Genomic DNA, 27936 nt, shown 5'->3' on the forward strand with positions numbered 1-27936 from the left:
CAGGATCTAAGGATAGCTTCTTTAGGGAAGCAGGATTAAAGTGGTAGCGCACGCCCACTTCACTCTTGGCAACCCCAACAAGGACAGGCGCCACCTCCCCCGGGCAGCACTCCAGAGCCCCGCGCCTGCGCACTCGGACGCGGCGTTGTGGCCCCGCGGCCTTGTGGGAAATGTAGTACGACGCGCAGCGCGGCTGCGTCAGTCTGCTGGCCGGTCCCGCTTCTTCCGCGAGAGGGTGAGTGCGGTGCTCCCAGCGCACCGGCGGCGGGTCTCGGACGAGCTCAGAGCTGCAAGAGGGAGGCCTCTGCGGTCTGGGGGGCGGAGCCGGTTGCGAATGGTCTCGGGGAGAGTCTTCTACGCTACTGCGGATGGCCCGGCCACTGAGCAGCAGGTGCGCCCCCTCCCGTCCCCGGAGCCAGGCCGCGGTGAGAACATCTAGAGCTAGGAATGTCCCCGACTCAGACCTTCCACCTGTCTGAGGAGGACGCCAAGACCGGACCACAGCCCCGGAGCGGCGGGGGCGGGGAACTTGACGCAGCGTTCCGGGTTTGGAAGGGTCAATGAGGGCCGAAGGCATGGGCGGTAGCTCGGACCCCGGATCCCTTTTCGAGGGTTTTCCCGGCCCCCGCGCATCCTAGTCCTGGAACTAGTCGCCAACGTGGAGGGGATTTGCCCCTGGAAGTCCGGAGGGATGCTGGACCACAGTCCGGGGTCTCCAGGCTCCAGGCCTTTGTGTAAACCGCCCACTGGTTTCTGATTCAAAGGGGCGCAGGCGTGGGCTCCCCTTGACCCATCTGTTCAAAAGAATCGGGAAGCTGCTATGCAGATTTCTACTTCAGGAAATTGTTTGTTTTGAAGTATTTATTTTTCCTTTTAAAACTTAACTGTAGATCAACCAGAAAATTCAGATGAGCAAAATCATTCGAAAGTTCTCAAAATCTGCATGTGTTTGTACATATGTATAAATATGTCACTCTGTTTTTTAGACGGAAATATGAATATTAGTATCACTTTCTCCATTTGCCCATTACAATTGAGTGATGAAATGCATTTGGTAAGGTTAAAGTGCAGGAATCTTAAGTTCCATTATTTTTTGTGTAACTGTCACTCAATGGAGGTAGAGAATAAACTTAAGAATTGTTTTAATATGTTGAAAACATTTACTTATACCAATTTTAAAAACAGCTAACATCGATATTTAATGAGTGTGAGGGAAAGTATGGCTGTGTCCTTTCTCTGTGTCCTTTGCATCCCAGTTTTTTATGTATATATATAAGTATATGTAAATGATATAGACAATCTAACTAGGTACATCTTTGCGTTGTCTCAATCTATAAATCTCTTCAAGTGGTATTTCTAGGTCAGTGGTACAGTGTCTTTTTAATACCACCTGTTTTCTCCTCCCTCCCAACAGAAGTATCCATTTATATAAGCACTTGCAGTGTTGACCCACAACAACTCTTGAGTGTTAGCATTTTATTTAACCTTCTGAAAGGTGTGAATAAGTTGTTTAAATTGCGTTTGAATATTTAGGAGAATTTTTATGTAGTTGACTTTTTTTTTTTTTTTTTTTTTTTGCTGGGGATTTAACCCAGGGATGCTGTACCACTGAGCCACATCCCCATACTTATATATATATATATATTATATATATATATATATATTTTTTTTTTTTTTTTAAGTCAGGATCTCACTAAGTTGCTTAGGACCTTGCTAAGTAGCCGAGGTTGACTTCTAACTCACAATACCCCTACCTCAGCCTTCCCAGCTGCTGAGATTATAGGCATTCACCATTTTCGTTTTTGATACTGGGAATATAACCCAGGGCTTTACACATACTAGGCAAGATTTACATATACTACATACCATTGCCCTGTATAACCCCAGTCTGTTTTATTTTTAAATTTTCAGATATGCAAGTATATATTTCCTAACTGTGCAGAGATGTTAACATGTTCATATCAAACATAGAACCATTCTTCATATTTGATTCTTCGACATCATTATTAAGGAGCCTCATCTGTACTTTGTTCTAATACTTTTGTGTCATTCCACATGTACATCTTAACTTTTTCCCAAATGGAAAGTCCTTATTATAAGTTTTGAATAATTTTATTCACTGATGTGAAATGCCACATTTTTTATATCCTGAATTTTTTTATGGTGCTCTACCACTGAGCTATACTTTCAGCCCCTGAATTCTTATGCATACATTTTTCAATGAATCCTCTATGTTGGCAAGATTTCAAATTGTTCCACTGATCCTTTCCCCTGATAGATAATAATACCCATTAGGGCACAGAGTTCATCTATTTTACCTACAGTTGTTCTCACTGCCACAGCTTAAAATCATGAGCCCTTATACAGTTTATAGTTTGGTGAATGAGTGATTCTGCCTATTTAGTAACACTGTGTTCTAATTAATATAACTAAAAATTCTGGATGGGTAAATGTCATCAGTATTCTTTTTTATTTTAAAATATTTGATAATTTGTGGTTTAGGTAGAGTGTTATAGTCAATACATGTATACAGTATGCAATGATCAAATCAGAATAATTAGCATATCCATGACCCCAAATATTTATCATTTGTATTGGGAACATTTAAAATCCTTTCTTCTAGATATTTTGGAATAGACATCAAGTTATTATTAACTCTAGTTACCCTACTGTGTTACAGAACATTAAAACTTATTCCTCGTGTGTAACTATATTTTTGTGCCTAATACCCAACCTCTCTCTGTCCTTCTCTCCTCTCCAAAGCCTAAGGTAACTTCTATTCTGTGCTTCTGTGAGAGCAACTTACTTAACTTCCACATATGAATGTGAACATGAGGAATTTGTCTTTGTGTTAGCTTTTAATCACTATAACAAATACCTGAGAAAAACTTAAAGGAGGAAAGCTTTGTTTTATTTTGTTTTGCCGGTGCAGGGGATCGAACCCAGGGCATTGTGCTTGCAAGGCAAGCAGTCTAACAACTGAGCTATATCCCCAGCACAGAAAGCTTTATTTTGGCTCTCAGTGGTTCATGAGAGGTCCATGGTCAGTTCCATTGCTTTGGACCTAAATGGAAGTAAACATCATGGGGGAAAGACATGAGTGGCAGCCAGGAAACAAGAGGGACAGAGGAAGGGACTGGGGACAAGATACACCCTTCCAGGGCACACTCTCAGTGATCTACCTCCTACAACTAGGCCCACTTTCTACAGTTTCTACCACCTCCCAATAATGCCTCAGATTATATATAATTTATCAGTGGACTAATTCATTGATGAGATCAAAACCCTCTTGATCCAATAACCTTCCAAGAGCCCCATCTCTGAACACTGCTGTTTTTGAGGGCCAAACCTTCAACACAGGAAATTTTGGGGAATATTTTATATCCAAACCATAACAGTCTTCATTATTATTATTATTTTTTTTAATACTGGGAATTGAATCCAGGGGGTGCTTAACCACTGAGGCACATCCTCACCACATTTTTATATTTTATTTTATTTTATTATTATTATTATTTTTTTTTTTTTGCAGTGCTGGAGATTGAACCCAAGACCTTGTGCCTGCCAGGCAAGCACTCTACCAGCTGAGCTATATCCCCAGCCCCTTTTTTTTTATATTTTAAAGACAAGGTCTTAATAAGTTGCTTAGGGCCTTGCTAAACTGCTGAGACTGGCTTTGAACTCACGATCCTCCTGCCTCAAACCTCCCAAGCCACTGAGATTACAAACATATGCCACCGTGCAATCAACTTCATCAGTATTCTTTTTAAAAAATTTTCTTGGTTGTTGTACAAAACAATTTACGTCATTTTTTCCATAATTAACTTTAAAATGTTGTTATTCAGGTGTAGCTTAATTAGGAGTATAGTTTCAAAAATTCATTTCATGGAAGTGACAACATAGAATACTGTGACATCCTGTCCAGGAATGTAGTATGTATCTCTGTGTTCATCTTTCTTTATATATCTAAATAAGCTTAAGAGAGTAAACTATAAATAAAAATTGTAGTTTTCTTTATATAGGTGCCTTACACTCCTGTTTACCATAGGTGTTTTGTTGTTGCAGGAATCCAGTTTCTCATGGCTTCCTTTCCTTTCCTGGGCTCCACATTCCCTAGGAAGGACCCCACAGGAAGGAAGAAGGCAATGACTGCTGGGCCTATGCCATTGGGAGCTCAGGTGAGCTTATTTTTCTCTCAGACCTCTTTCTTACTCCCATACTATGTGGGGGCTTCACTGCAGAGGACAAGGCTATTGACATATCAGAATGTTGGGGATTTTTTACAAAGCCTCCCTCAGTGTACCTCTGTTCTCAGGCCACTGATACCGTGGCCTACTGAATTCCTGATAGTGTTCAAGGATCAGAAAAGGAACAAAAATCATAGATGGTCCTCATATTTATAGGGCTTATGTGCTTTCAGGAATCATAAAAGAGGACACATCTCTGCAGGATACATTTATGATTGTACGTGAAAATGATGATAAGACCAAGTATGGCTAGGTTCCTAGATTATCAGTGTTCCAGGATCTGGAGAAGAGGAATATCAGGGTAGACAACAGGAAAAGAAAGGGATGTTTGCACATCTAAAGGGTTGGAAATGAATAAATATAGAGGATTTGCTATATAATGGAGTTGGAGTGTCCCAATATTAAATGCTGACCCTGTCATTTAATACCTGCATTGTCTTGGGCAACTAACTTGACTTCCTTAAAGTATTACTTCTCCATAGTGATGATAGAAATAATAACATTAACTGAAAGTCTGCAATACACTTGGCATTGTTTATTTCATAGATTTCCTCAAAGCTCAAATAGAATAAGGCAAATGAAAAGGGCCTTAGCTTGGTTCCTGTAATGTTGAAGGTATTCAGTAATTGCTAGGCATCCTTAGTATTAGTCCAGATTAGTGGGGTAAGGGTAGCACTCACTGATAGTGAGACATGCTTGACTGGCATAGAGGGAATCTGATACCCTTTTTGGAATCAAGTGGGAAAGAGGAGTTTGCATGTGTGCTGACCTGGCAGGCTTGGGGTTGGAAGAGGTGCCTTGGAGATCAGTCTGAGGAATTTTGGTAAGGGACTTACCACAATAAAAGTTTTTCTAGCCAGGTGAGGTGGTGCACGCCTCTAATCCCAGCAGCTCAGGAGGCTGAGGCAGGAGGATCATGAGTTCAGAGCCAGCCTCAGCAACTTAGCAAGGTCCTAAAGCAACTCAGTGAAACCCTGTCTCTAAATAAAATATAAGAAGGGACTGGTGATGTGGCTCACTGGTTAAGTATCACTGGGTTCAATCCCTGATACCAAAAAAAAAATAAAAATAAAAATGAAAGTTTTTCTAGGAAAAAAGCAGTATCCATCAGAAAGAGGAAATCATGAAGCTGAAATCACAAGTGAGGAAACCAGACCTTTTGTGCTCTGAGATATTACTTGAAATTAGGACCTGCTAGTATTCCTGGAATCTGGAGTTGTTGCTTCTCTGAAAAAGAAAGTAGGGAGACTTGGTCCTAAGTGCTTTAAAAAATATATTTTTAAGGTTAAACTTATTTAACTTTGTCATCTGAGAAATCAAGATGTTTAGGGTGTTTTCTCTTTTCATAAGATCAGGTATGGTATTAGGGTTCTTTTAAATATGTTGTTCATTTTTTCATCAAAGAACAGTTTAAAGCAAGTTTCATGGAGACAGGTATCAGCTGTTGTGATTTTTATTTGTACTACTTTCACTCTTCAGTATAATAACTAAGCTCATTTATAAAAGATAAAATAACTTACAGTAGGGGGTAGGGGTATAGCTCTGTGGTAGAGCACTTGTCTAGCCATGTGCAAGACTGTGGGTTCAATCCCCAGCACCACCAAAACCAAACAAAAAACCGTAAAGCAATAATGAATAATAGAGAAGGGAACTTTCTAAAAAAAAGGGAACATTTAAGGGGGTTATCTGAAAGATTCTGGTTAATGAAGGTTGTCATTTGATTATCAGTATCCTGGATTTGATTTGATGTTAAAATACTATTAATTAAGGGTGGCACATACCTGTAATTCCAATGGCTCAGGAGTCTGAGGCACAAGGATGCTGAGTTCAAAGCCAGCCTCAGCAACTTAGCAAGGCCCTGAACAACTCAGCAAGACCCTGTCTCTCTATAAAATATAAAAAAGGGCTGGGAATGTTGCTCAGTGGTTAAGCACCCCTGGATTCAATCCCTGCTACCAAAATAGTAGTAATAGTAGTAGTAGTAGTAGTAGTAGTAGTAGTAGTAGTAGTGATAATGTTAAAATTTTTTAGTGTTAAAATTTTAAGTCAGCTTTTTTGAGATATAATGATTATAAAATAACCCACTTAGAGCATAAAATTAATTTAGCTTTGAAAAATTTATGTACTAACATAACCACCATCCCAGTGAAGATGTAGAACATTTTCATTGCCCCAGAAGGGATCCTTATGGCCCTTTCTGGTTCTTAAACTTTTAAGACTAAGAGGTCTCTGAAAATACAGTGTTTGAACTTTACAGATGCTAGCTAAAAGGTGAAGAATGAGTCCTGGGACAAATCCCTAGGCCACCAGCAGCCAGATATCAGGCAGAAGAATGTCCACAGGACCTCAAGGCAATTTATAATGAAATTTTTGGGAGAAGAAACATAAAATCATTTATCTTGAGCCAACATTGGCTGTAGATATGAGGACATAGCAAAGTCCTGGGATAGGTTAGTACATAAAGAGAAATTTTTGCTATTTCTTATTTGGTTGGTTTCACAAGCAGAATGTGATGTAGCCTTGGTGGGTAATTCTCAGCATATAGGCAAGGAATCTGGAGCATTTGTTATTATTTTTCATTTTTCTTCGTTGACTTACCTTGAAGCTGTGGGTTGAAGTAGCCTTCTCTTATCTCTTTCTTCCCTCTATTCTCTGGCCTGTAACTTAATTTAGAGCATCTCAGAATTCTTCTCTTACCAGAGTCCATATCACCCATCCCAGGCAAACACTGACTGGGATTTCTATTATTATAGTTTAGTCATGTCTTTTCTAGAACTTCACACAAATGAAACCATATCAGGAGTCATTTTTGTGACTGGCTTCTTTTGCTTTACACGTTATTTTTTAGATCTGTCCATAATGTAGCAGTAGTTCCTTCCTTTTTACATCTAATATTCCATTGAATGTACCACATTTTGTTCATCCATTCACTCATCATAAACATTTTGTTTCCTGTTTTTAATTACTATAAAGCTGTTTTCCAAAGTGTATATACCATTTTAAATGTTCACGAGCAGCGTCTGAGAATTCTAGTTGCTCAGCATCCTCTGCTGTGCTTGATGTATCATATTCCCTAGTAGGGCTGCTGTATCAAAATACCACAAACTGGGTGGTTCAAAACAATAGAAATTTATTTTCTCACAGTTTAGGAAGCCAGAAGTCCAAAATCAAGGCAGTTTCAGAGCTATACTTTCTCTGAAACCTGTGGGAATATCCTTCCTTGCCTCTTCCTAGCTTCTTCCCTTTGGTATTTGTTGACAGTCATTGTGATCATTGCCTTATAGCTGCATAACTCCAATCTTTACCTTCTTTGTCACATGGTATTCCTGTGTGTTAGTGTCTTCAAATGGACATTTTCTCATAAGGACACTTGTCATATTGGAGTAGGGGCCCACCCTTCTCCATTATGACCTCATCTTAACTGGTTAAATTTGCAGTAACCTTATTTTCACATAGGGTCACATTGTGCTAAGAGTTAGAACTTCAACTTATCTTTTATAAAGGATGCATTCAATCTGTAGCACATTGTATTGTAAGTCTTTTTTTTTTAATTTTAGTTATTCCAAGGATGGAAAATGCTATCTCATTTTTTTATTTGTGTGTGTGTGTGTGTGTCTTTTTTAATTTTAGTTTTTGTTTTTGAGGCAGGTCTTGCAATATTGCCTAGGCTGGCCTCAAACTCAGTGGGTTCAAGTGTTCTGCCTGTGTCTGCCTCTTGAATGGCTGGGATTATAGGTGCATACCACTATGTCCAACTTTATCTCATGATTTTCTTAAAAAAAGGAACCTTTCATTTTGAAATTTTTCAGATGTGAAAACTTGTTGCAAAAATAATACAAGGAATTTTTAAGACAGCTTTCACCTGGACTAACATTTTACCATACTTTCTTTCATTTTCTTTCTTCCTTCATATTTGAATATGTGTGTGTTTGTGTTTCCAAACCATTTGAGAAAAAGTTATAGACATGATTGAACTCCAAAGTATTTCACTGTTTCCTAAGACTAAGGCCTTTATTTTATATAATCAAAATACAGTTATCAAAATTAGGAAACTTACACAGATTACAATACCATTTGATAATCTACAAGCATTACTATATTTTGCCACCTTTCCCTAAATATCCTTTATCTAGACCAGAATCACACACTGCATTAGGTTGTGATATCTCCTTAATCTCTTTTAATCTGGAAGTCTTTGTACTTGATGACTTTGACATTTTTGCAGAATACTTGCCAATTATTTTGTATAATATTTCTCAATTTGGGTTTGTTTGATGTTCCCTCATGATTTCAGATTTTAGTTTTTTAATTAAAATCTGAATGGTTGATATAGTCACATAATATATTCAGAATTCAAAAAATATAAATTAGCCAGGATGGTTAGCCCAGGCCTATAATCCTGGCCACTAAGGAGGTTGAGGCAGAAAGATTACAAATTCAAGACCAACCTGGGCAATTTAGTGAGACCCCATTTCAAAATAAAATTAAAAGGGCTGGGTTTATAGCTCAGTGCTTTTATACATGCATGAAGCCCTTGGTTCAATCCTTACAGAAAAAAAAATATATATATATATATATATAAATGAGCATTCAAGCAAAATATCTCTGCTTTCTACCCATGTCTCTGAGCCTCCTAGTGATCCCTTCCTGTAGAAGACAATGATGATAATTTCTTATGGAGCCTTCCAGAAGAAACAACAAAAGTCCATATGTATATAATTTTCCCCAATATTTTATCCATTTGGTAAAAGGTAATGTTTACTCAGGATTCTGCATTCCATGTCTTATTTTTTGTTTTGTTTTGGTGTTTTGGGTTTGTTTGTTTGCTTAGTTTTGCACTTCACAATGAATCTTGAAAACTGTTCATATCAGTATATAAAGAGCTTCTGTCTTCCGTAGTGCACAAGTGTATCATAGTTTAATCAGCTTCTATTAATGGACATTGGCCTAGATTCTTTTTGTTTTTTAATGGACACAATACCTTTATTTTATTTATTTGTTCTATGTGGTCCTGAGGATTAAAACCAGTGCCTCACACATGCAAGACAAATACTCTACCACTGAGCCACAACCCCAGCCCTAGATTCTTAATATCAGCTGGCTACAGATATTTCTTCACTTTTGCTGCTCCTTCTCTGAATGATTGATCACTTAGAGCTGTACAGGAGATAATGAGAAATGAGTGATTAAAATGCCAAGAAATAAGTGTCAACTAGTTGTTATTATAGTAACCACACACTTAGTTATGTTTTCTCTCATTTAATAGATATTAAATACTTACAGTGTTTTAGTTCCTGTATTAAGGGATAGAGAATAGAGAACAGGCTTCAATAGACTTATAAATTTGAAATGCCTTTTTCAGTTGAGGCTAGTCACTATAAGATAAACAATTCACATTCTAGGTCAATCCTGTTACACATAATTTCCTCTAAAAAGTGGGATTCCCACTTGTACCGTAAGGCCACACCCTCTATTGACATCTTTAGGCCTTGTGATGTGGTGAGTCAGGACATGAGTCCCAGTGGTGAGTTCACCTGCTCTCACTGCATATGCCTTCACTAGTAGTAAAGGCTGTCTTCCAACTGTCTCCACCATCAGCTCTACCAGATGCATTCTGCCCAGTGCTCCACCTAACCATTTCACTTCCCTGTCAGCCTGTGAAATTGCTCAGACAAGCCAATTGTATCATTCCACAGTAACCACAGGTCACTTCTTGTCACTACAAAACCTGCCTCTCACAGCCCCTGCTGGTTCAGTCTGTTTCTGGGTGAAACCCTGTGTGACCCTGCATGGTGTGTGATGTCTTCCTTCCTGGACTGTGACTAAATGTGATTAATAAATTACTGTACATCTCATGTATCCAGTGTCATGTGTTTCATTCTCTTATAAATAAATTGGGCAGGAAATCCTTTCTTCACCAGTGGGCTAAATAGGAAGTGATCAGAACATTATCACTTCTCCAGTAGAAATCTAGAGCAGCTTTTGGTAACCTTCCCTGTATTAGTCTTCTTTCTGTTACTATAATAAAATAAGCATGGCTTGGTGCTTTATTAACAAAAGAGGCTTTTAGCTCACAGTTCTAGAGGTTCAGGGACATCACATTGGCTTCTAGTTGATTCTGGTGAAGGCTTCATGGTAGATGGTATCACAGTGGTGGGAGTGTATGCAAGAAGGAGATCATGTGGCAATACAGGAAGTCAAGAGAGTGGGGAGGTACCAGTAACAACCTCCCACTAGGCCCTACCCCATAAAGGTTCACCACCTCTTAATGTTGCCATCCTGGGGACCAAGCTTCTTATACAATCTTTGGGGACAAACCACCTCCAAGTTCAAACCTTAGCATTCCCTTATACCGACTTTTTGTTCTTAACTCCCAAACCACTTTCTATATTATATTTATCTCTGATTCTTTCATAATAATGTGTTTTCATTGCAGATGTTTTGTTTTTCGAAAGGTAGAATGTTTTTCTCACACAGATGTCTATCCTAGCCTTTCTCCTAGTGTACTTGGTTTTTCACTGCCCTCAGAGGGTTTTACTGATATAATCCCTTGTTGAGGAGGAATTTATAGTTTCAGGAGTCAGTGACATTCAAGGATGTGTCTGTGGATTTCACTTGGGAGGAGTGGATGCACCTAGATTCTGCTCAGAGGAACTTGTATGGGAAGGTGATGCTGGAGAACTACAGGAACCTGGTCTCACTGGGTAAGGACTTCTCCTTGTAATTCAGGACCTACCCCTTGACACCTTTTCCCCCCAATCTTGTACAACATCTGAAATTCATGAATTTGGACTTGAAATCCTAGCTTCTTATAGGACATTGTCTTAGGGAATTTGCTTGGTGTCCCCTCTTTCAGGGTGAATGGTCTTTTCTGTAGAGAGTGGAAAATGGGAAATTTCATAAGCCATAGCTACCTTTGTTTCAGAAGCCTTGACAAGGAAGGAATCAGAACAATACTGGGATTGGTTTTTAGACTCAGTTCAAAACCCAAACTTGTTCTCTTTCTTCCTATGTAGGGCATCAGCTTTCCAAACCTCAAGTGATCTCCCAGCTAGAACAAGAAGAGTTGAATCTGAAGAACAAAGAACTCCCAGGGTGTGTCTCTCCAGGTAAGTGTCAGAATGCAAGAATTTGTTAGTGAGGCACAGGGGAATGTATTTCAGTGGGGAGAAATCACTTCAGGGGTCTGGAGAGATTAGCATCAATAGATACTATTCTGAGGACACTTCCAAATTACTGATGGGACTCATTCTTCTTAGCTCTTGCCTACGTCCTTATCTTAGAGGGAAGTAATACATTATGAGGATTAAACAAGTCACTACATTTGTATCACTTATACATTGTTGCCTGGAACATACTAAGTATTCAGTAAATGATAGCAGTCACTGCCTCTTCTGTCTTCATCTGGACTTTGAATTGAATCTCTATCATTCTGTCTCTCCTCTGAATAAGGTGTCTCCTCTTACTGTCTTTCATGAATTTTTCTTCTCAGCTGTAACTTATATTCCTAAATTCCCTTCCCTTACTTATTTAAATATTTGGAAGCTTTCTTCACATTTAAAGGTAACCAGCATTCTTCTTCTCTGCCTCAGATAGGTGTTTTATAGTCTATGTTTAAAAACATGAAAAATCACTGTAGCTTCATATTTTGTAGCAGCCTTCCATTGTATATATTTTCTTTCTCATTCCCAAATTCTTAATCTACATTCACTAACCATCCAGTTGCATTTGCCTCTTAATGTTTAATGCTTCTTAATCTTTATTACCTGGTCACTAACCCCCATCACAACCAAAAGTTCTTTTTTAGATGTTATCACTGGCTTATTTCTGCAGAAATGCATTTTAGACCTTTATTTTCCTTATGATATATGAAAGTATCTATAACCACATCTTTTTTTTTTTTTCTTTTTTCTTTTTTGGTCATGGGGTTAAGGATTGAACCCAGAGCCCACAGCCCTGCATGCTAGTGATACCTGTCCAGTGTAGACTGGGAATGGGTTCTTGTTCCCTGGTGTTGAAGAATAAATACCCGAGGATTGCCAAGGCAAGCGCAGCAAGCTAGTGTTATTTAAGAAAGTGATAGAGAACAGACTTCCCCGAAGAGGAGGGGGTTTCAGAGCTGAAAGCCTATGGCAGGGGTACAACTTGCTTTCCTATAGACCACAGAACTCCCTCTGTAATTATTGTCTTCTCCTTTTTCCCATATTTATGACTGGGAGCAGGAAGGCGCAGGAGTGGGGAGGTTAATTGTTAGCAACCCAGAGTGCTGGAGCACAATGGTAGAAGTTAACCATTAGCCAACTGGTGATAACCAATTGTCACCCTCTCAACCCCAATCATTCATTATTTACACTGACTGCTGCCTCAGTTTGCTGAGGAATGTGACATATCCTGTCCATTCAGGCCAGGCAGGGCTGCAGGCGAATTGCTTTTTTTGGAAAAGAAAGCATGTGGGGATCAGCACGGTGGGCCCATTTTATAGAATTTTTCTCTTAACCACACATTCCCACCATTCTCATTTGTCTATCCCCTAGCACTAGGCAGGTGCTCTGCTACTGAGCTGCATCCCAGCCCTATCCCTTCTTTTTATACATTTTTTTATATTAAAGAACTAGTAAATATTTTAAAAATATCTTTATTTTATTTATTTATTTTTTATGAGGTGCTGAGAATCAAACCCACTGCCTCACACATGCTAGGCAAGCACTCTGCCACTGAGCCACAACTCCAGCCCCCATAGTAAATACTTATTTGCTCTCTGGATAGTAAAGGTCTATGTAAGTACAAAGAAATTTTTAAAAATCATAGAAGTATCCAGGAAGAGTAATAACTGTATCTTGAAGGAAATAAGAAAACAGTTTGAGCCAAACAAGAATAACTCGGCCCAGGAAAACAAATTCAAGTTGTCTTGAATGAATATTACAAAGAAAAAGCAGTTATTACAACTTGTTAGAAAATAAAGGTAAATTGATACATTGAAAGCAAATAACATACCTGGTAACATTACCTAGGCAGTTAAGGCAGGGTGGGGAAATTTGACCTGTGGACTGAATGGTATTTGATACAGGAGATTGTGCTTTGTTCTTGCTCTTTTTCTCTTGCATGATAAAAATTTCAGACAAGATACAAGACTTAGTAATAATATAGCATCAGTTATTAGAAGGGAAAAGAAAAGGGAAAAAAAAAAAAGACAGTCTTAAGGGAGAGAGCCAGTCCTCTCAGAGGATAGTGACAATGAACCCCCTTTGTTTCCCAGTATTATTGGAGGTCTTAGGAAAGTTTCTAGAGTGTTCTGCCTAGGTACCACCTTTCAACTTTTGACTTGCAATAGGATTGCATCAGATTTTTAAGTCTCTACTGAGCATGGTCTTACCCACAGGTACCTAAGCAAAACTTATGGGGAGAAGAGGAAATTTTACCATTAAAAGGATATGTTAAATTTAGATCTAAAAGCAGCTCTGAGTTACCTTGGCTTGTACTTATTTGTTCTAATTGGAACTTGTTCTTACAGATTTTATGGTCATTGGTCTTTGTTTGTAATTGTCCTGTTTTCCTGAGTCCTGTAATCTTTGGTTTGTATAAAGGTCATAAAAGTCTCCCTTTTAGGGTAACTTATATTCTTCTTATATAGGGAGAACCTGATAGTACCTTTGCAGATAACAGGTTGTTTGCTGAGGAATATAACAAATCCTATTGACTTAAACCAGAGTAGGGCAGAAGTAGCCTTAGGTAAATTGCTTTTTTAACAGAAAGCCTGGGGGTTGGCAGTTTCCTCTTAACTCTATATGCTCATGTCTGTGGGCTTCCTATCATTACTGATCATGAGAAAATTGGTCAAGGCAGGAGTCTGTTCTTTGTCAAGCTATGCTTGTTCGATTAAGTCTAACATTAAAAAAGGTTTATTAATAGATACAAAAGTCAGAAGAAATGACTTATCTTCTAAAGGCTGAAATAGCCCTTGTAAGCCTCTAGAGTCTTCCCTTGCAGGCCTTCAGTAAGCCTGCCTATTTACATTTCCTTGTGGAAGGAAGAAGTTATTTATCTGGTGCTTGCTTAAAGAAATTCTATCCCACTAGTTTCTTTAGGAATGTTCAGTTTCACAACAGGAAAAAAAAAAATAACTTTAGGACTATCACTGCTAGTTTCTAGTAAACTCTAAAGAACTCAGATTCTAGAGTAGAGTTACTAGGCCAAAGGGTGTATTACATCTTAATGGATCTTGCTACATACTCTACAGCTTTGGATACTGTTTTATGTTTTTGATGTTAATTCCCTTGGTATAATATGATCTTTCAGGATATCTTCAATCACTTTTATTATAGCTCTCTTTTACTATAGCTGTCTGTGGCTTTGACTACTGTTGCTATTGGTATTTATTCTTATGTAAATGACTTATTCTTATGTAAATGACTTATTGGTATTTATTCTTATGTAAATGTCTACTGAATACTAGGCCCTGTTCCTAGCTATGGGATATAGTAGTAGGAAAAACAGGCAGTTGCCTTGAGGTACTTACATTCTAGTGGACGACATCATAAATTAAGAATGAAAGGAAGGGAGGGAAGGAGGATATAGGGAAAGGAAGAAAGAAAGAGAGCTAATAAATATAATATGGTTGTAGGCTGTGCAAAAAATCAAGTAGCATAAAGGGAGTTAAGTTAGTAACAGAACTGCTGTTTATAGGTGTGGTCAGGGAACATGTGACCTTTGAACAGATGCTCAAATAAATTGATGGGCCATATGGAAAGACATTTTGGGTATAGGGGATAGCATGTGCAAAGACCCTGAGGTAGGAGAAGAAAAGAGTGCTTATTTCTTTTCACTTCTTCTGTAAAAAAAAAAATCTGTTTCTGTTATCAGATTTTTTTTTTTTTTTTTTTTTAATTTTCATGAGCTTCCTTCCTTTAAGTGTCCTTTTTTTCAGAGGTGCAGGGTTACTAGGGATTGAACTTAAGAGCACTCAACCACTGAGCCACATCCCCAGCCCTGTTTTGAATTTTATTAGAGACAGGGTCTCACTGAGTTGCTTAGCGCCTTGATTTTGCTGAGGCTGGCTTTGAACTCACAATTCTCCTTTCTCAGCCTCCTGAGTCGCTGGGATTACAGATGTGTGACACTGTGCCTGGCTCCTTCTTTTTTTAATAGCAATCTCTTTTAATGTATGCATTAATCTCTCGTTTATAGGAAGATGTTTAGGATTTTTCACTTATGATTTGTTTGTTTGGGGGGTTGTTGGTATATACATGCAACATTTTTTCCCTATTTTAGTGAGTTTATTTAGAACTTTTTTGTCCCTTTACTGTCATTTTGGTGGGTGTTTCAGAGACAGCAGAAGAAAACACATTTTTAATATAGTGTTTTCCTCTCCTTTACTCCTTTACCACTTTCAGGCTTCTCCATTAGGTTGAATCCTAAAGATTCCTCATTTATTATTGTACAGTATTTTACTTGTCTCTATGAATATCTATCTGCATACTAGCACTGAATTGTATTATTGAGCATATATTTCTTTGTACCCGCTGCCCACCCCCTTGCCTTGCCAGAGTATTTAATGTATTTATTTAGTGAATACTGAATGACATCAAGTAAAATTTTTAGAAATCAAGTGAAAAAGGTGACTTCAGATTCGTAACCGTATTTGTGAAGTTCATATCAATGAAAATTGGATAATTATCACAAAGAGTGTGTGAAAAGTTCAGAAGCAACCCAGATAGAACCTTGAGACCAGTAACATTTGTCTGGGGGCCAAAGATGCTCTCATAAAGGTGACAGAAAAAGTGCTCAGAGAAGACCAGGGTTGCCAGGAGAATTGGGGTGAAGGAAGAGAGAAAATCAAAAGCAAAGCACAGTGTTAAGTAAGACATGAAAAATGCTGTGGACTTTGTATAAGTAGCCTGCCACCCTGGGAAGAGGAAAGTGTGCTGTCAATGAAAAAATGATGGAGAAACAAACAAGAAAAGACAATAAAGAGCAGGTGAAGGAGAAGCAAATGAGTACAGACTATCATTTTCGTAGGTTTAACTCCGACAGAAAAGGAAGGAAGAACAAGAATTGAAAGAAGCCAGAGATACAATGCCTCTGGTATGTGTTTTAATAAGGGAAAGAAGTATCCATTAGAGAAAGAGAAACTACAGATCCAGAAAACTGGAACAAGGCCCAGAGAACATGATGTTTTGCAAACTCTAGATCTTGTTCTTTCCAGATTTTCTTGGATATTACTGCCAGATTAATCTACCATTTAGTTCTCTTAGTATCCTGTCCAAGCCAAGAAGAGAATGCATCGACTGAGTACTGTGCTCGGCTCCTCCCCAGTCATCATCTAATTTACTCATCATTACAAACTTACAGGGTAGGTATTATTAGCCCCTTTTATAGTGGAAGAAATGGGCTCAGAGAGATGAAATAACATGCCAGAATTTGAACATAGGTGTTTTGTTTTGGTCTTCCAAGTTTAATTCTTAAAAAAAAATTATAATTTCATTTCCTTGCCTTGCAATGACTTCTTATTTTCTAATATAATTAGTAAAACTACAGCTTCTAATTTTCTTTTTGATTTATCTTTTTCTGTACTAACATTTATATAGTTATCAAATGCTTTGTTAGATTTTATTTTTATAAAAGATAAGTAGAAAATGGAAAGAAAAGTGCTGTTCCTGTTGCCAGTATTATTGCTAGTGAATTTGTTATTGTTAAGTGAAGAAAAATTATTAGCAAGATGGAAAGCAGTGAGTTTTAATTTTAATCACTGGTCATTAGACTTAAATCAATTGATGATATTTAGTTATTAAGGAAACAAAAATTAACACACATACCAAGTTTTAGTTAATGCATGTATAAAGTGTTAGAGATTTATTATTAAAGATTAGGTCTAAAAACTAAAGTTGGGCCCAGCAATTCTGAGGCTGAGGCAGGAAGATCACAAGTTTGAGGCCAGACTCAGTGAGGCCTGTTTCAAAATAAAAAATAAGTACTGGGGATGTAGCTCAGTGGTAAAGTGCCCAGTACCATTAAATAAATAAATAAATAATTAGATAGTTTTAAAAATTTTTATAAAAATTAAAAATATACTTGGGGATTCTGTAATATTTTATGCTCTCCAGGAAGCTACCCCTAATTACTCCTAAATATGAAAGTCTATTGCCTGTGCTTTATATGTGATTTTGAATCATTTTCACAGGTGTCTTGGGTAACTGTGTGTGTGTGTGTGTGTGTGTGTAAGTGTAAATATATGTGTATACACATACACAAACACCAAGAATCATATATTATTATATAGACCCTGTCTGCCTTTGTGCCAACATGAACATCACTATGTTCAATAAATACACATCTTTGTTTCTGACCTAGAAAACTATAGTAAATGTACAAGTACCCAGAAAACTTGTTCATTCTTAACAGGACAGGTTCACTGCTGCCTCAGGGCTGCAGCACTGGCTCTTCCCTCTCCCTGGGTTGCTCTACCTTAGATATTTCTGTGACTCCCTCTCAACCCCTTAAAGTCTTGAATTAAATGTGAATTTTTCTTCCTGTGTTCTTATACGAATACAATGCCAGTGAAACTCCATATCATGTATAACCACAAAAATGGGGTCCTAATTTGAATAAGTTATACTCTATATATGCATATGTTGAAATAAAGTCTACTGTCGTGTATCTAAAAGAATAAGAATAATAATTCTAAAGATAAAAATAAGAATTTGCAAAATTCTCCACGAAGTCTGTCCTGATGATCCTATTTAAAATTACAAACTTTACCTCTCACATTCCCTATTTCCATTTTGTTGCTTTTATTGTTTTACCAAAAGGTATACTGCTTAAGTACTAGGTATTTTACTTATGTTGATTGTCCTCCTTCCTCTCACTAAAGTATAAGTGCCATAAGAATTTTGTGTTTTTGTTCATTGCTCATCCTAAGCACTTTGAAGTGTCTGGCTAATAAATAAATATTGAATCATGATTTGTCATGCTTAAGAGATCGGGCTGCTATGTAAAGAATGTATTGTAGGGTTGCAAGCATATACATAGGAGTCCAGTCAGATGGGTACTGAAATAGTTTAGTTTTGTTGAGTACTTTAAGTATTCACAGGATGTGGAAGAAATATAAAAGGAAAAAAATAAATCAACTTGCCTTGGGCTGCTGCCCAACCCCCCTATCTCTCCCACAGTACTGTGTAAGCTCTTGATCTCTACTATAGCCTGTTCTAGTCATAAATACTGAAAGATCTGGGCTTTACCAGACTCTCTGGTTCTGGAGACTCTTGTTCATGTCCCAATGAGTCTCCAAATTATAAAAATCCTATAAGTTAACCAGGAAAGGCTGAAAAAGCATTCTAAGACAAAGTAATATAAGTTATCACCAAAAAGTCCTGTTTAAGGAAAAAGGAATACAGAACTGCATATTTCTTAATATAAAACAATGGTAATGATAACAGCTTACAATCATTGAACACTTAGGATGGTCGAGCATAATGCTGTGTGCTTTGTAAAGTCCTTATTTAATGACATAGCAAAGTGTCAAGAGTCAGAAACATTGTTCAGTCCTTGACCCTTAAAGCTAACGTTTCAGGCCCACACACTTCATTAATTCTGAGTAAAGCCATCCTGACAGTTTTTCATTTTGTTCATAAAGAGTCATATAATCTGGGAAGAATGAAAATTCCTCTCTTCTCAATTGCCTAGTTGTATTGGTCACACTTTTGGAATGACATTCAATAGAAGTAGTAATAAATAGTAAGAACCCTTTCCTTGATCCTGTTAGTGAGGATTCTTCTAGTGATTATTTTTTTATGCTTAGTGCAATGCTAATTTTTTTCTTTTAAATCAGAAATGGATGTTCTATATTATCAAATGCTAAGTATCTGTCAGGTTGATGATATGTCCTCTCTACTATGAACTGTTAATATGTTACTAATTTTAGGTGTTATTTTACAACAACTAGTTAATGTGTGTGTGGTACAATATGCATAACATAAAATTACCATTTTAGCCATTTTTCTTCAGTTTGGAAGCATTTAAATGCATTTACCTTGTTATGTAGCAGTGACCGCCACCCAATCTCCAGAACTTTCTCATCTTCCCCAGCTGACACTTACCCATTAAACACTGACATCCCATTCTTCCTTCCCCCGGATCTCTGGCAACCTTTTTCTACTTTCTATCTCTGAATTTGGTCATCTCATTTAAGTGGAATCACAAAATATTTATTGTTTGGTGACTGGTTTATTTCACCTAGCATGTCTTCAAGTTTCATCCATGTTGTAGAATTTCCTTTTTTGGCTGAATAATATTTCATTTTATGCATTTACTATATTTTGTTTATTTGTTGATGAACACTTGAATTCCTTCCTCCTTTGGGCTGTTATGAACATTGCTGTGAGCATTGGTGCACCCTTTCGTTTTGTTGCGGTATATACCATGAAGTGGAATTTGCTGAATTCTGTTTTTAATTTTTGAGGAACTGCTATACTGTTCTCCACAATGGCTGTGCTATTTTATATTCCCACTAGCCCTGAAAAACCTTAGAAGAAACTACTTCAACATAATACAGGCCATATATGAATAAACTGATAGCATCATATTCAATGGTGAAAGATTAAAAAGCCTTTTTTCAAAGATCAGGAACAAGGAAATGATACCCCTCTTGCCATTTCAAGTCATCATTACTTTTGTCAATTGTATAAATGTTGGACAATTTAGTTTCCCATTCCCTTCTTGATGGAGATTGGGTTTTTCCCAAATTTCTTTTGTGGTGCGGTGTTACTCAAAGCATTATGGATCTTAGGCGGATTTACCTAAGTACTTGTATCTGCTAGATATGCTAACTCACAGTCTGTCTGTTCTCAGTTGGACTAAACTATTTTCCCAATACTTGGAAAAAATTTCACTCCCACTAGCACATGTGAAAGTTATCATTACTGTACTTTTTAACAAAATCTGAAACTATTAGTTTGAATTTTTACATTTGATTATGCAGAGAGATGTGTTCATGGTATCTTACTGCACTTCTATTCTGTCTTTCTCTGTATACCACTGAGATGGGCATCTTTATTATGTTTACAAACCATTCACATTTACTTTTCTTAAGTGATTATTCAAGTTTTTGCCCATTTTTCTAATGGGTCTTGTGTTTCATAGACATTGTTTTATAAGTCCAGGACCAAATTCTTTGTGGGTCATGTGTTCTACATATCTTCTCCTGACCTGTACCATCTGTTTTCTGTTTGTTTGTTTGTTTGTTTGTTTTTACTTTCTTTATGTCTTTGGTGACTGGAACCATTTAATTATGTCAACATTTATTCTCCCTTCTTGTCTTCTAATTCTCCTGTTATTATTTTTAAAATTTATTTCCTAGATAGTTTCCAAACAGTATTTTCTGTGTACCATGTATCTTTCAATGGAGGCAGTTCCTTCTGGACTTTATTGTTATCTAATTGTGTGAATGGATTCTTCTTTGCTCTTTGTGTTGTTTTCTGGGAAGCATTTTATTCCCAAAGAACTTGAATTGGATAGCTGGATGTGACCAAAGTGAGGTGGGGCAAGAAACAGATGTCATTTCATATATTGCCTGCTAATATTTTCCTATTTAATTGGCTAGATTTCTTTTAGGATACTTGGTGAGGTGTGTGCTTTAGATGCAGGGCTGGTTTGGTTTTTCACTTTTTCTGTTTGTATGTTTTTTGTGTAAACAGGTCAGATTGGATGGGAACCTGGTTAATGCATCTCTTACTTCACAGTCAGGCCTGTGCTCACAGCCTTTGGTTCATTGATTCGTTGTCTGCCTCTGCTCTCTTAACTTGGATAAACAATCATAAGCTGATTCTGAAACTGTAGTTTTCTGTTCTCTCTCTCCATTGCCTATTGGATCTGAGAAAATAAAGTCTGAATGACTCCAGGGTCTTTCCTTCAGCCCCCGCTCCACAGTTCAACAGTTTTCTTTTGCCTGCCCCTGCCACTCTCTCACTTTTCTGGAGAAGGGTTAGAACTCTTTAGCATTCTAGAATCTCTGTGAGCCTACTTAAAGTTGAAGGGGAAAAAGCCTGTAGATCACATCAGTTTCAAGTATGTTCAAATGTTTTTATGTTGCAAACAAGTATGTTCCCCAAGTGTAGTTTATGTACATTTCTTACCCATATCAGATTGTCTCTACTTGTAATTTAAATCTGAAAAATCAGACCTGGGGAGATAAGTAAACAGTGTTAAAAGTCATGGTTTGAACCATTTATCTGACTGTAGGATTAACAGTTTTTTCATTACATCACATTGTGATGTTTTATGAAGATTACTTTGGTACAGAATTCTAAGCAGCCTTATGGGAGAAAAAGAAACTGCTTGTAGGAATATCAAGTATGATGTAGCAGGGCTTTCTGATCTACTTCTACCAATCCTAGGTCTTCTGTAAATTTTCCATTTGTTCCATCTTCATTATTTGCCCATCACTCCTTAATGAGCTCACTCCTTTCTCTGCTTAACCAGTAGATCTTCCATCCTGTTTCTAATTCCCCTGTTTTCCATCAGCTGGCCCACTGTTCTTTCCTTCCTTTCTAATTTCTCTACCTAATTGTAGAGGTACCTTTGAAAGCTCTAAAATGTATCTAATAGTTATTCTAGTTTAATTTTCTGTCTCCTAGTACACAAACCAATGTACCTTTGAATTTTTTTTTTTTTTTTTTCAGACTGGGAGACAAGACTTGAAACCAAACAGTCAGCTCTAAAACCCAGCATTTCTGAAGATTTATCCCATGGGGTCATAATGGAAAGGGAACGTGTCTGGCATTCAACCTTAGGGGAAACCTGGGAACCTGGTAATTGGTTAAAGGGGCAATGGGAGAGACATCTGGGCCAAGTGGCAGTTACCCATGAGGAAACTCTCACAGAGAGGAGGGTATGTAGAGGTGATGAATTTGAAAGATGTTCCAATCGAGGTTCAGTCCTTGATACACCACAAAGCATTCCTATGGCAAAAAGGTCCCATAATTGGAATTCACAAGGAAAAGACACCAAACAAAATTCTGAATTAATGAAAAATCAAAGAATGTTTGTAGGAAAGAAAATCTATGAATGTCATGAATGCAGGAAAACTTTCAGCCAGAGCTCATCCCTTCTTAAGCACCAGAGGATCCATACTGGGGAGAAACCATACAGATGTAATGTATGTGGCAAACACTTTATTGAACGCTCCTCTTTAACTGTACATCAAAGAATTCATACTGGAGAGAAACCTTACAAATGTAACGAATGTGGGAAAGCTTTCAGTCAGAGCATGAATCTTACCGTTCATCAAAGAACTCATACTGGAGAGAAACCCTATCAGTGTAAAGAGTGTGGAAAAGCCTTCCGTAAGAATTCATCCCTTATTCAACATGAACGAATTCATACTGGAGAGAAACCCTATAAATGTAATGAATGTGGGAAAGCCTTTACACAAAGCATGAATCTTACTGTGCATCAGAGAACTCATACAGGAGAAAAACCCTATGAATGTAATGAATGTGGAAAAGCCTTCAGTCAAAGTATGCATCTTATCGTTCATCAGAGAAGTCATACTGGGGAAAAACCTTATGAGTGCAGTGAATGTGGAAAAGCCTTTAGTAAGAGTTCAACTCTTACCCTACATCAGCGAAATCACACTGGAGAAAAACCCTACAAATGTAACAAATGTGGGAAATCCTTTAGCCAAAGTACATACCTTATAGAACATCAGAGACTTCACTCTGGAGTAAAACCTTTTGAATGTAATCAGTGTGGAAAAGCTTTCAGTAAGAATTCATCTCTTACTCAACACAGGAGAATTCATACTGGAGAAAAGCCTTATGAGTGTATGGTATGTGGAAAACATTTCACTGGGCGATCATCCCTTACAGTACATCAGGTTATTCACACTGGAGAGAAACCTTATGAATGCACTGAGTGTGGAAAGGCCTTTAGCCAGAGTGCATACCTTATTGAGCATCAAAGAATTCATACTGGTGAGAAACCCTATGAATGTGATCAGTGTGGGAAAGCCTTCATTAAGAATTCATCCCTTATAGTACATCAGAGAACTCATACAGGAGAGAAACCCTATCAGTGTACTGAATGTGGAAAAGCCTTCAGTCGAAGTACAAACCTTACAAGACATCAAAGAACTCACATGTGAGGATGGTTTTCACTGGCCACATCATCATGATTAACTCTTCAGTAATCAGATAAAGTCATGTTGATGTAGATACCTAATAAAGGTAACAATTGTGGGTATCTTTTAGTTGAAGTACAGTCTACCATATCAGATAATATAGACCACAGCAGAGAAATCATGTGAAAGTGAAGAAATCTTGATTCAGAAGGTAAAACATACTTTATACCAGAAGGTTTCAGTAAGCAATGTATAAACAGTGAAGATTCATGCTCAAGATAAGTTTCATTGTATCATACTGCAAATTCTCCTTGGGACATCTGAGATTTCACACTGGAGAGAAAATGTGACAGTGCTTAACTGGACAGCCCAAAGACCTGGTATGTAGTCCTGACCTGCCACTAACTTGGACAAGTTACTCTCTTTCAGCAGGTCACAATTTTCTTACCTAGTAAATGAGAGATTTTGGATGTAAAAGGTCTGGGGGATTCCCTATTAGCTAAAATGTTACAAACCATGATGCTAGGAAATCTTTGGCCTTTTACTCTGTTATGTATGTTGTCTAGACACTTCGGTTCCACAGTCAGATATTTCAAATCAAAATATTCTACCTCTACCAATTCATAATGCCCTTCCCCCTCTGCCTGCATTACTTTCTCCCCTAAAATATAGGCTGGTTTCTACCAGGTAATAGAATAATTGTACAAATCTTAAGGCAATAGCATGCTGTTTTGAGTTCTTCATAGTCATTAAACTGTTGTTAAATTAGCTGATTTACAAAACTTAATTTAAATATTGTATTTAAGTACAGAAGAATCAAATAAATACACATCTTTGTGTCTTATTCAACTGTCGAATGATAAGGAGAATGAGGAAGTGAACACTAATAAATATGAGAATTTAGCATATTAATACAATATTTCCAACTCAAAACATTCAGAACACTCAGAGGGATACTTTATAGATCTGTCGTGATGATACTAGTTTAATTTCATTCATTTCACATATATTTGCCACATCCTAAATATGGGCTAGACATGATTAGTCAAAATGATTATGATTCATTCTTTATTTTTAAGGGACAAACTAAGAAAGTGGCAGTGTCATGGGATAGGAAAGGAACAATCAAGCAATGATTTGGCAGAATCTAAAAAAGCTGTAACTGGTTAGGTATGGCTATTTGAACAAGAAGGATGACTTGAATTTCTTATTTGTGTGGATTGGGATTCTATAATTAAAACCACATAAAGTGGCCATCTTTGTACAACAATGGTGTTTTCAGTTTGAGAGCATTTGGATGTGTCTCTGGGACATCCAAGAAAAAAATCCTGAGGAGCTCCAGTGGCACAACCAGTTAGCTCACAGTACTTATAAGAAGAGAGTCCTGAGAGGCAGTCAAATAAGAAAAGGGTCAGTGGTAAAGGGCACAGTGGTAATACTGTCAATACTGTCAGGACTCCTAGTGTGGGGAAAGTGAAGCAGAAGAAGAATCAGTAGAAGCTGAGAGGAATGAACTGTCAATAGAAAAATAAAAACAGAAAGGAAAATCATGAAGCAATGAAACCAGGGATGGACATAATCTTATCAATTGATGTAGAATGAAATAAGATAAAGATAGAAATATGTCCTTTGCTTTTGATTACCAGTTTAGAACAGGTATAAATTTTAATGTGTTGAAGAGTGAGTTAAATGTTGAAAATGACTCAGTAGCTTTACTGAGATGGGAGAGGTTTAAAAAGTTAACCAAGGAGATGAGAACTGAGAAGGGGTTTACCTACCAGAAGACCTTTTGGCTACAGATATTCAGAATTCCACTTAGCAATGTCTTAAGCGAGTAGGGGTGTTTTCTCAAATAACAAACATGGAGGTGGTCAGCATTGGTCCACAGATAAAATAATTGAATGATTTACATTGCATGGAATTTCCATCCTGGTTACTGATGGTGACCATAGCTTCAGGTAAAATGTCTGCATTCAAGGCAGGAAGAAAGGGTGTGAGTAGTCCAAGCAACATCTTCACCTTCTATCAGAAAAGGTTTCCCAACCCCTTAGCACACTCCTGCCTACATCTTATTGGCCATAACTGTTACATGACCACTCGTAGCAGCAAGGGAGCCTGAAAAAAATAGAGGTAGGCAAATTAAAGGGTTAAAGAATGTGACTGATTTAGCCAACCATCTACCCAGGGAGCATCTGTATGATATAAGGTAGGGTTGAGTATGTTTACAACTGAAAAGAGGCATCAGAGTGTCAGGAGACAGGAATGAATGGATGTGCAGCTCAGACCAGGAAACTTAAGATTTGGTGCACAGAAGCTTCAGGAATACTTTCAACAAGAGGATGGAAACTTTCCAATGGGAGTGGTGGGAATTAAGAAGTCATGGGTCCAGAAGATGTTTGTCCAGAGTGTCTGGGCAATGTCAGTACTCAGGGTTAATAGCTTATCAATTTTAACTCATGGCATCCACTGGGACTTCAGTACCTGCCATTCCTTCCTCTCCCCTTTGTTCTGTGCCTTCCTTTTGAACCTTTATTTTGCTGCTGTCTTTGTCATTTTCATTTCTTTTCTACCCATCTCTTCTCTGCCCCTTTTTTTCTTATTCTTCATTTCTTTCTCTTGAGATCAGGTGGAACACAAACATATGAAGGGAAAGGAGTAGAATGGGTATAATTATTAAAAATTTCTAAGTTTGGGGGATACAATTGGTTTAGTGTTTCATTCCTTCGCCTGTTCAGACTCCGAGTATAGTCAAGGAGCCCCAGAATCAGCAGGGTGAGTCAAGGGGTGTGTTTAAGCGGGGGAGAGGGAAGAGAAGTGGAGAAACTCATTCCAGTGATCTACTCCATTCTCTTTATTCCTCTGTGCTTAAAATGAGGGAAAGGATGATATTTATTTGGGAAACACCTGAAGAAAATATTCAAAGTATAAGGGTCTGAGAGAAAATACCTTGTTTATAATATCCTCTTGTTAAGCCCAGGTCTTGGATTTGGTCTCAATTCTCAAGTAGAACTGTAGTTTTTGTAATATTTGAGGACTTTTTTGTGTGTCACTTGAAATAAAGTATAGCCAGATTTTGTGGCAACTGGGAACTATCAATAGCCAAGGATGTGTAGTATTCTCTGTCCCTACTCCTTGCCACTACCACCACCACAATTTGGGCTCCTATTGCTGAGTTTTTCCACTTCCTCAGTAAGCGTTGGCTTCCTTTACTTAAAATTAAATTCATATGATCCAAAATAGCATCAGCTCTCCTATCTGACCCTCATGTCTCTCTGTCCTAATTCTAAAATTTCATGAAAGAAACCTAATTGGTCCAGATCATTCTTTTAAGACAGGACTCACAGGTCACTTTTTTTGGCCAAGTATCTGTCCCTTTTCAATCATCAGGTGAAGTAGAGGCTGCCATCTAGTCACTGTCCATGTAGTCAGATCTGTGAGCAGCAGACAGATAGCCATGAATGACCAATATGCCATTAGATATTTACTGAGTACCTTCTCAGTAGTTTCTGGGGATCTAGAGCCCTAAAGGAATTCATGGCAGGAGACTCAGGAAGAGAGAAGTAGGATACATTGAATGACTTCTAAGATCAAGAAACATAGGGTCCTCTGCAACTACAGAGAAAGGGGTGATTAGCTATATTTTATCTATAACAGCTCAAAAAACAAATTGGGCCATTTCTACTGGAACTCTGTAAAATGGGTATCTGAACATTTAAATAGGTTAGCAATCTGGGTTCTCTAACACAGGTGGAGCAGCAGAATATGGTTCCTGTACCCTTCTTGTAGATAACCCGTAGATAGCCCCCTAAACTTGGATGATCATGGGGACTGCATTGGGCTCCTAAACACACACACACCCCAGATCTGGAGGGGATGGGACTCTGGGAGATCTATGAGTGCTTAGGATATAGTTGAGGTAGGTTACTACCCTGTGTGTACACACATTTGGCATAATTCATTTCATGCGTGCAGTCCACAGGCTTTTGTGCTTTTGTGCTGCATGTTGGAGTAACAACAGGAATGAGTGAGACACTGCTCCGACTCAGTGTGAAAGTCAGCTTGTATCAATTCTAGTATGAAGGACCCCTAGTCCCTGCTTCAAAGTAGCTCCTAGCACAAGGTACCACTGTAGTGAGCCAGTTGGGGTGCAAAGAAAAAAAGGGAAATGGGAAGTTGGGGGGAGAGGAGAACAGGAGTAACCGCAAGAAAGCTAAGAACACAGTGTATATTTAGGAAACCAGTGGGTGAATGAATTGAGTGTAGAAGGAAGAGACAAAAGCTAAAGGAAGATGTTACTACATCCTTACCGCAGGGGTCTTGTAATAGGGTTTAGCAAGCAAACACTAGGAACCAGCCATAATCCCAAGGAAGGGTATTTAATCAGAGTTGGTAAAGGTGTTGGTGGAATAAAATCTTCAATAAAACCCCAAGTAGAATGCTGTGATGTCACACAAAGTCATTGACATTGCTCTCTAAAAAGTGGCCAACAATTTAAGTGACAAACCTCAGGTGACATTCATTTATATATATATATAGTTGTAGATGGACACAATACCTTTATTTTTATGTGGTGTTGAG

General features: G+C 37.9%; 2 protein-coding genes and 1 pseudogene across 3 annotated transcripts in view; 2 read left to right on the top strand and 1 right to left on the bottom strand.

The window, feature by feature from the left end:
- The window catches only part of LOC306663696 (platelet-activating factor acetylhydrolase IB subunit alpha-like), a 428586-nt pseudogene extending 419727 nt beyond the window's left edge, over positions 1-8859 (bottom strand). Inside the window, exon 1 of the transcript XR_013766670.1 lies at positions 5122-8859. The product of XR_013766670.1 is annotated as a platelet-activating factor acetylhydrolase IB subunit alpha-like (transcript). The remainder of the gene's footprint in view (positions 1-5121) is intronic.
- The window catches only part of ZNF879 (zinc finger protein 879), a 261034-nt gene that overhangs the window by 131422 nt on the left and 101676 nt on the right, over positions 1-27936 (top strand). The window lies entirely within an intron of this gene.
- On the top strand, positions 194-27844 carry ZFP2 (ZFP2 zinc finger protein). The gene is made up of 5 exons (XM_079144151.1): positions 194-425; positions 4066-4178; positions 10819-10951; positions 11264-11356; positions 21920-27844. The coding sequence occupies exons 1-5, from the start codon at positions 335-337 to the stop codon at positions 23380-23382; spliced, it is 1893 nt and encodes a 630-aa protein (XP_079000277.1). The 5' UTR covers positions 194-334; the 3' UTR covers positions 23383-27844.

This window comes from Sciurus vulgaris (assembly GCF_902686455.1).
Source record: "Sciurus vulgaris genome assembly, chromosome: 6".
Lineage (NCBI taxonomy): Eukaryota > Metazoa > Chordata > Mammalia > Rodentia > Sciuridae > Sciurus > Sciurus vulgaris.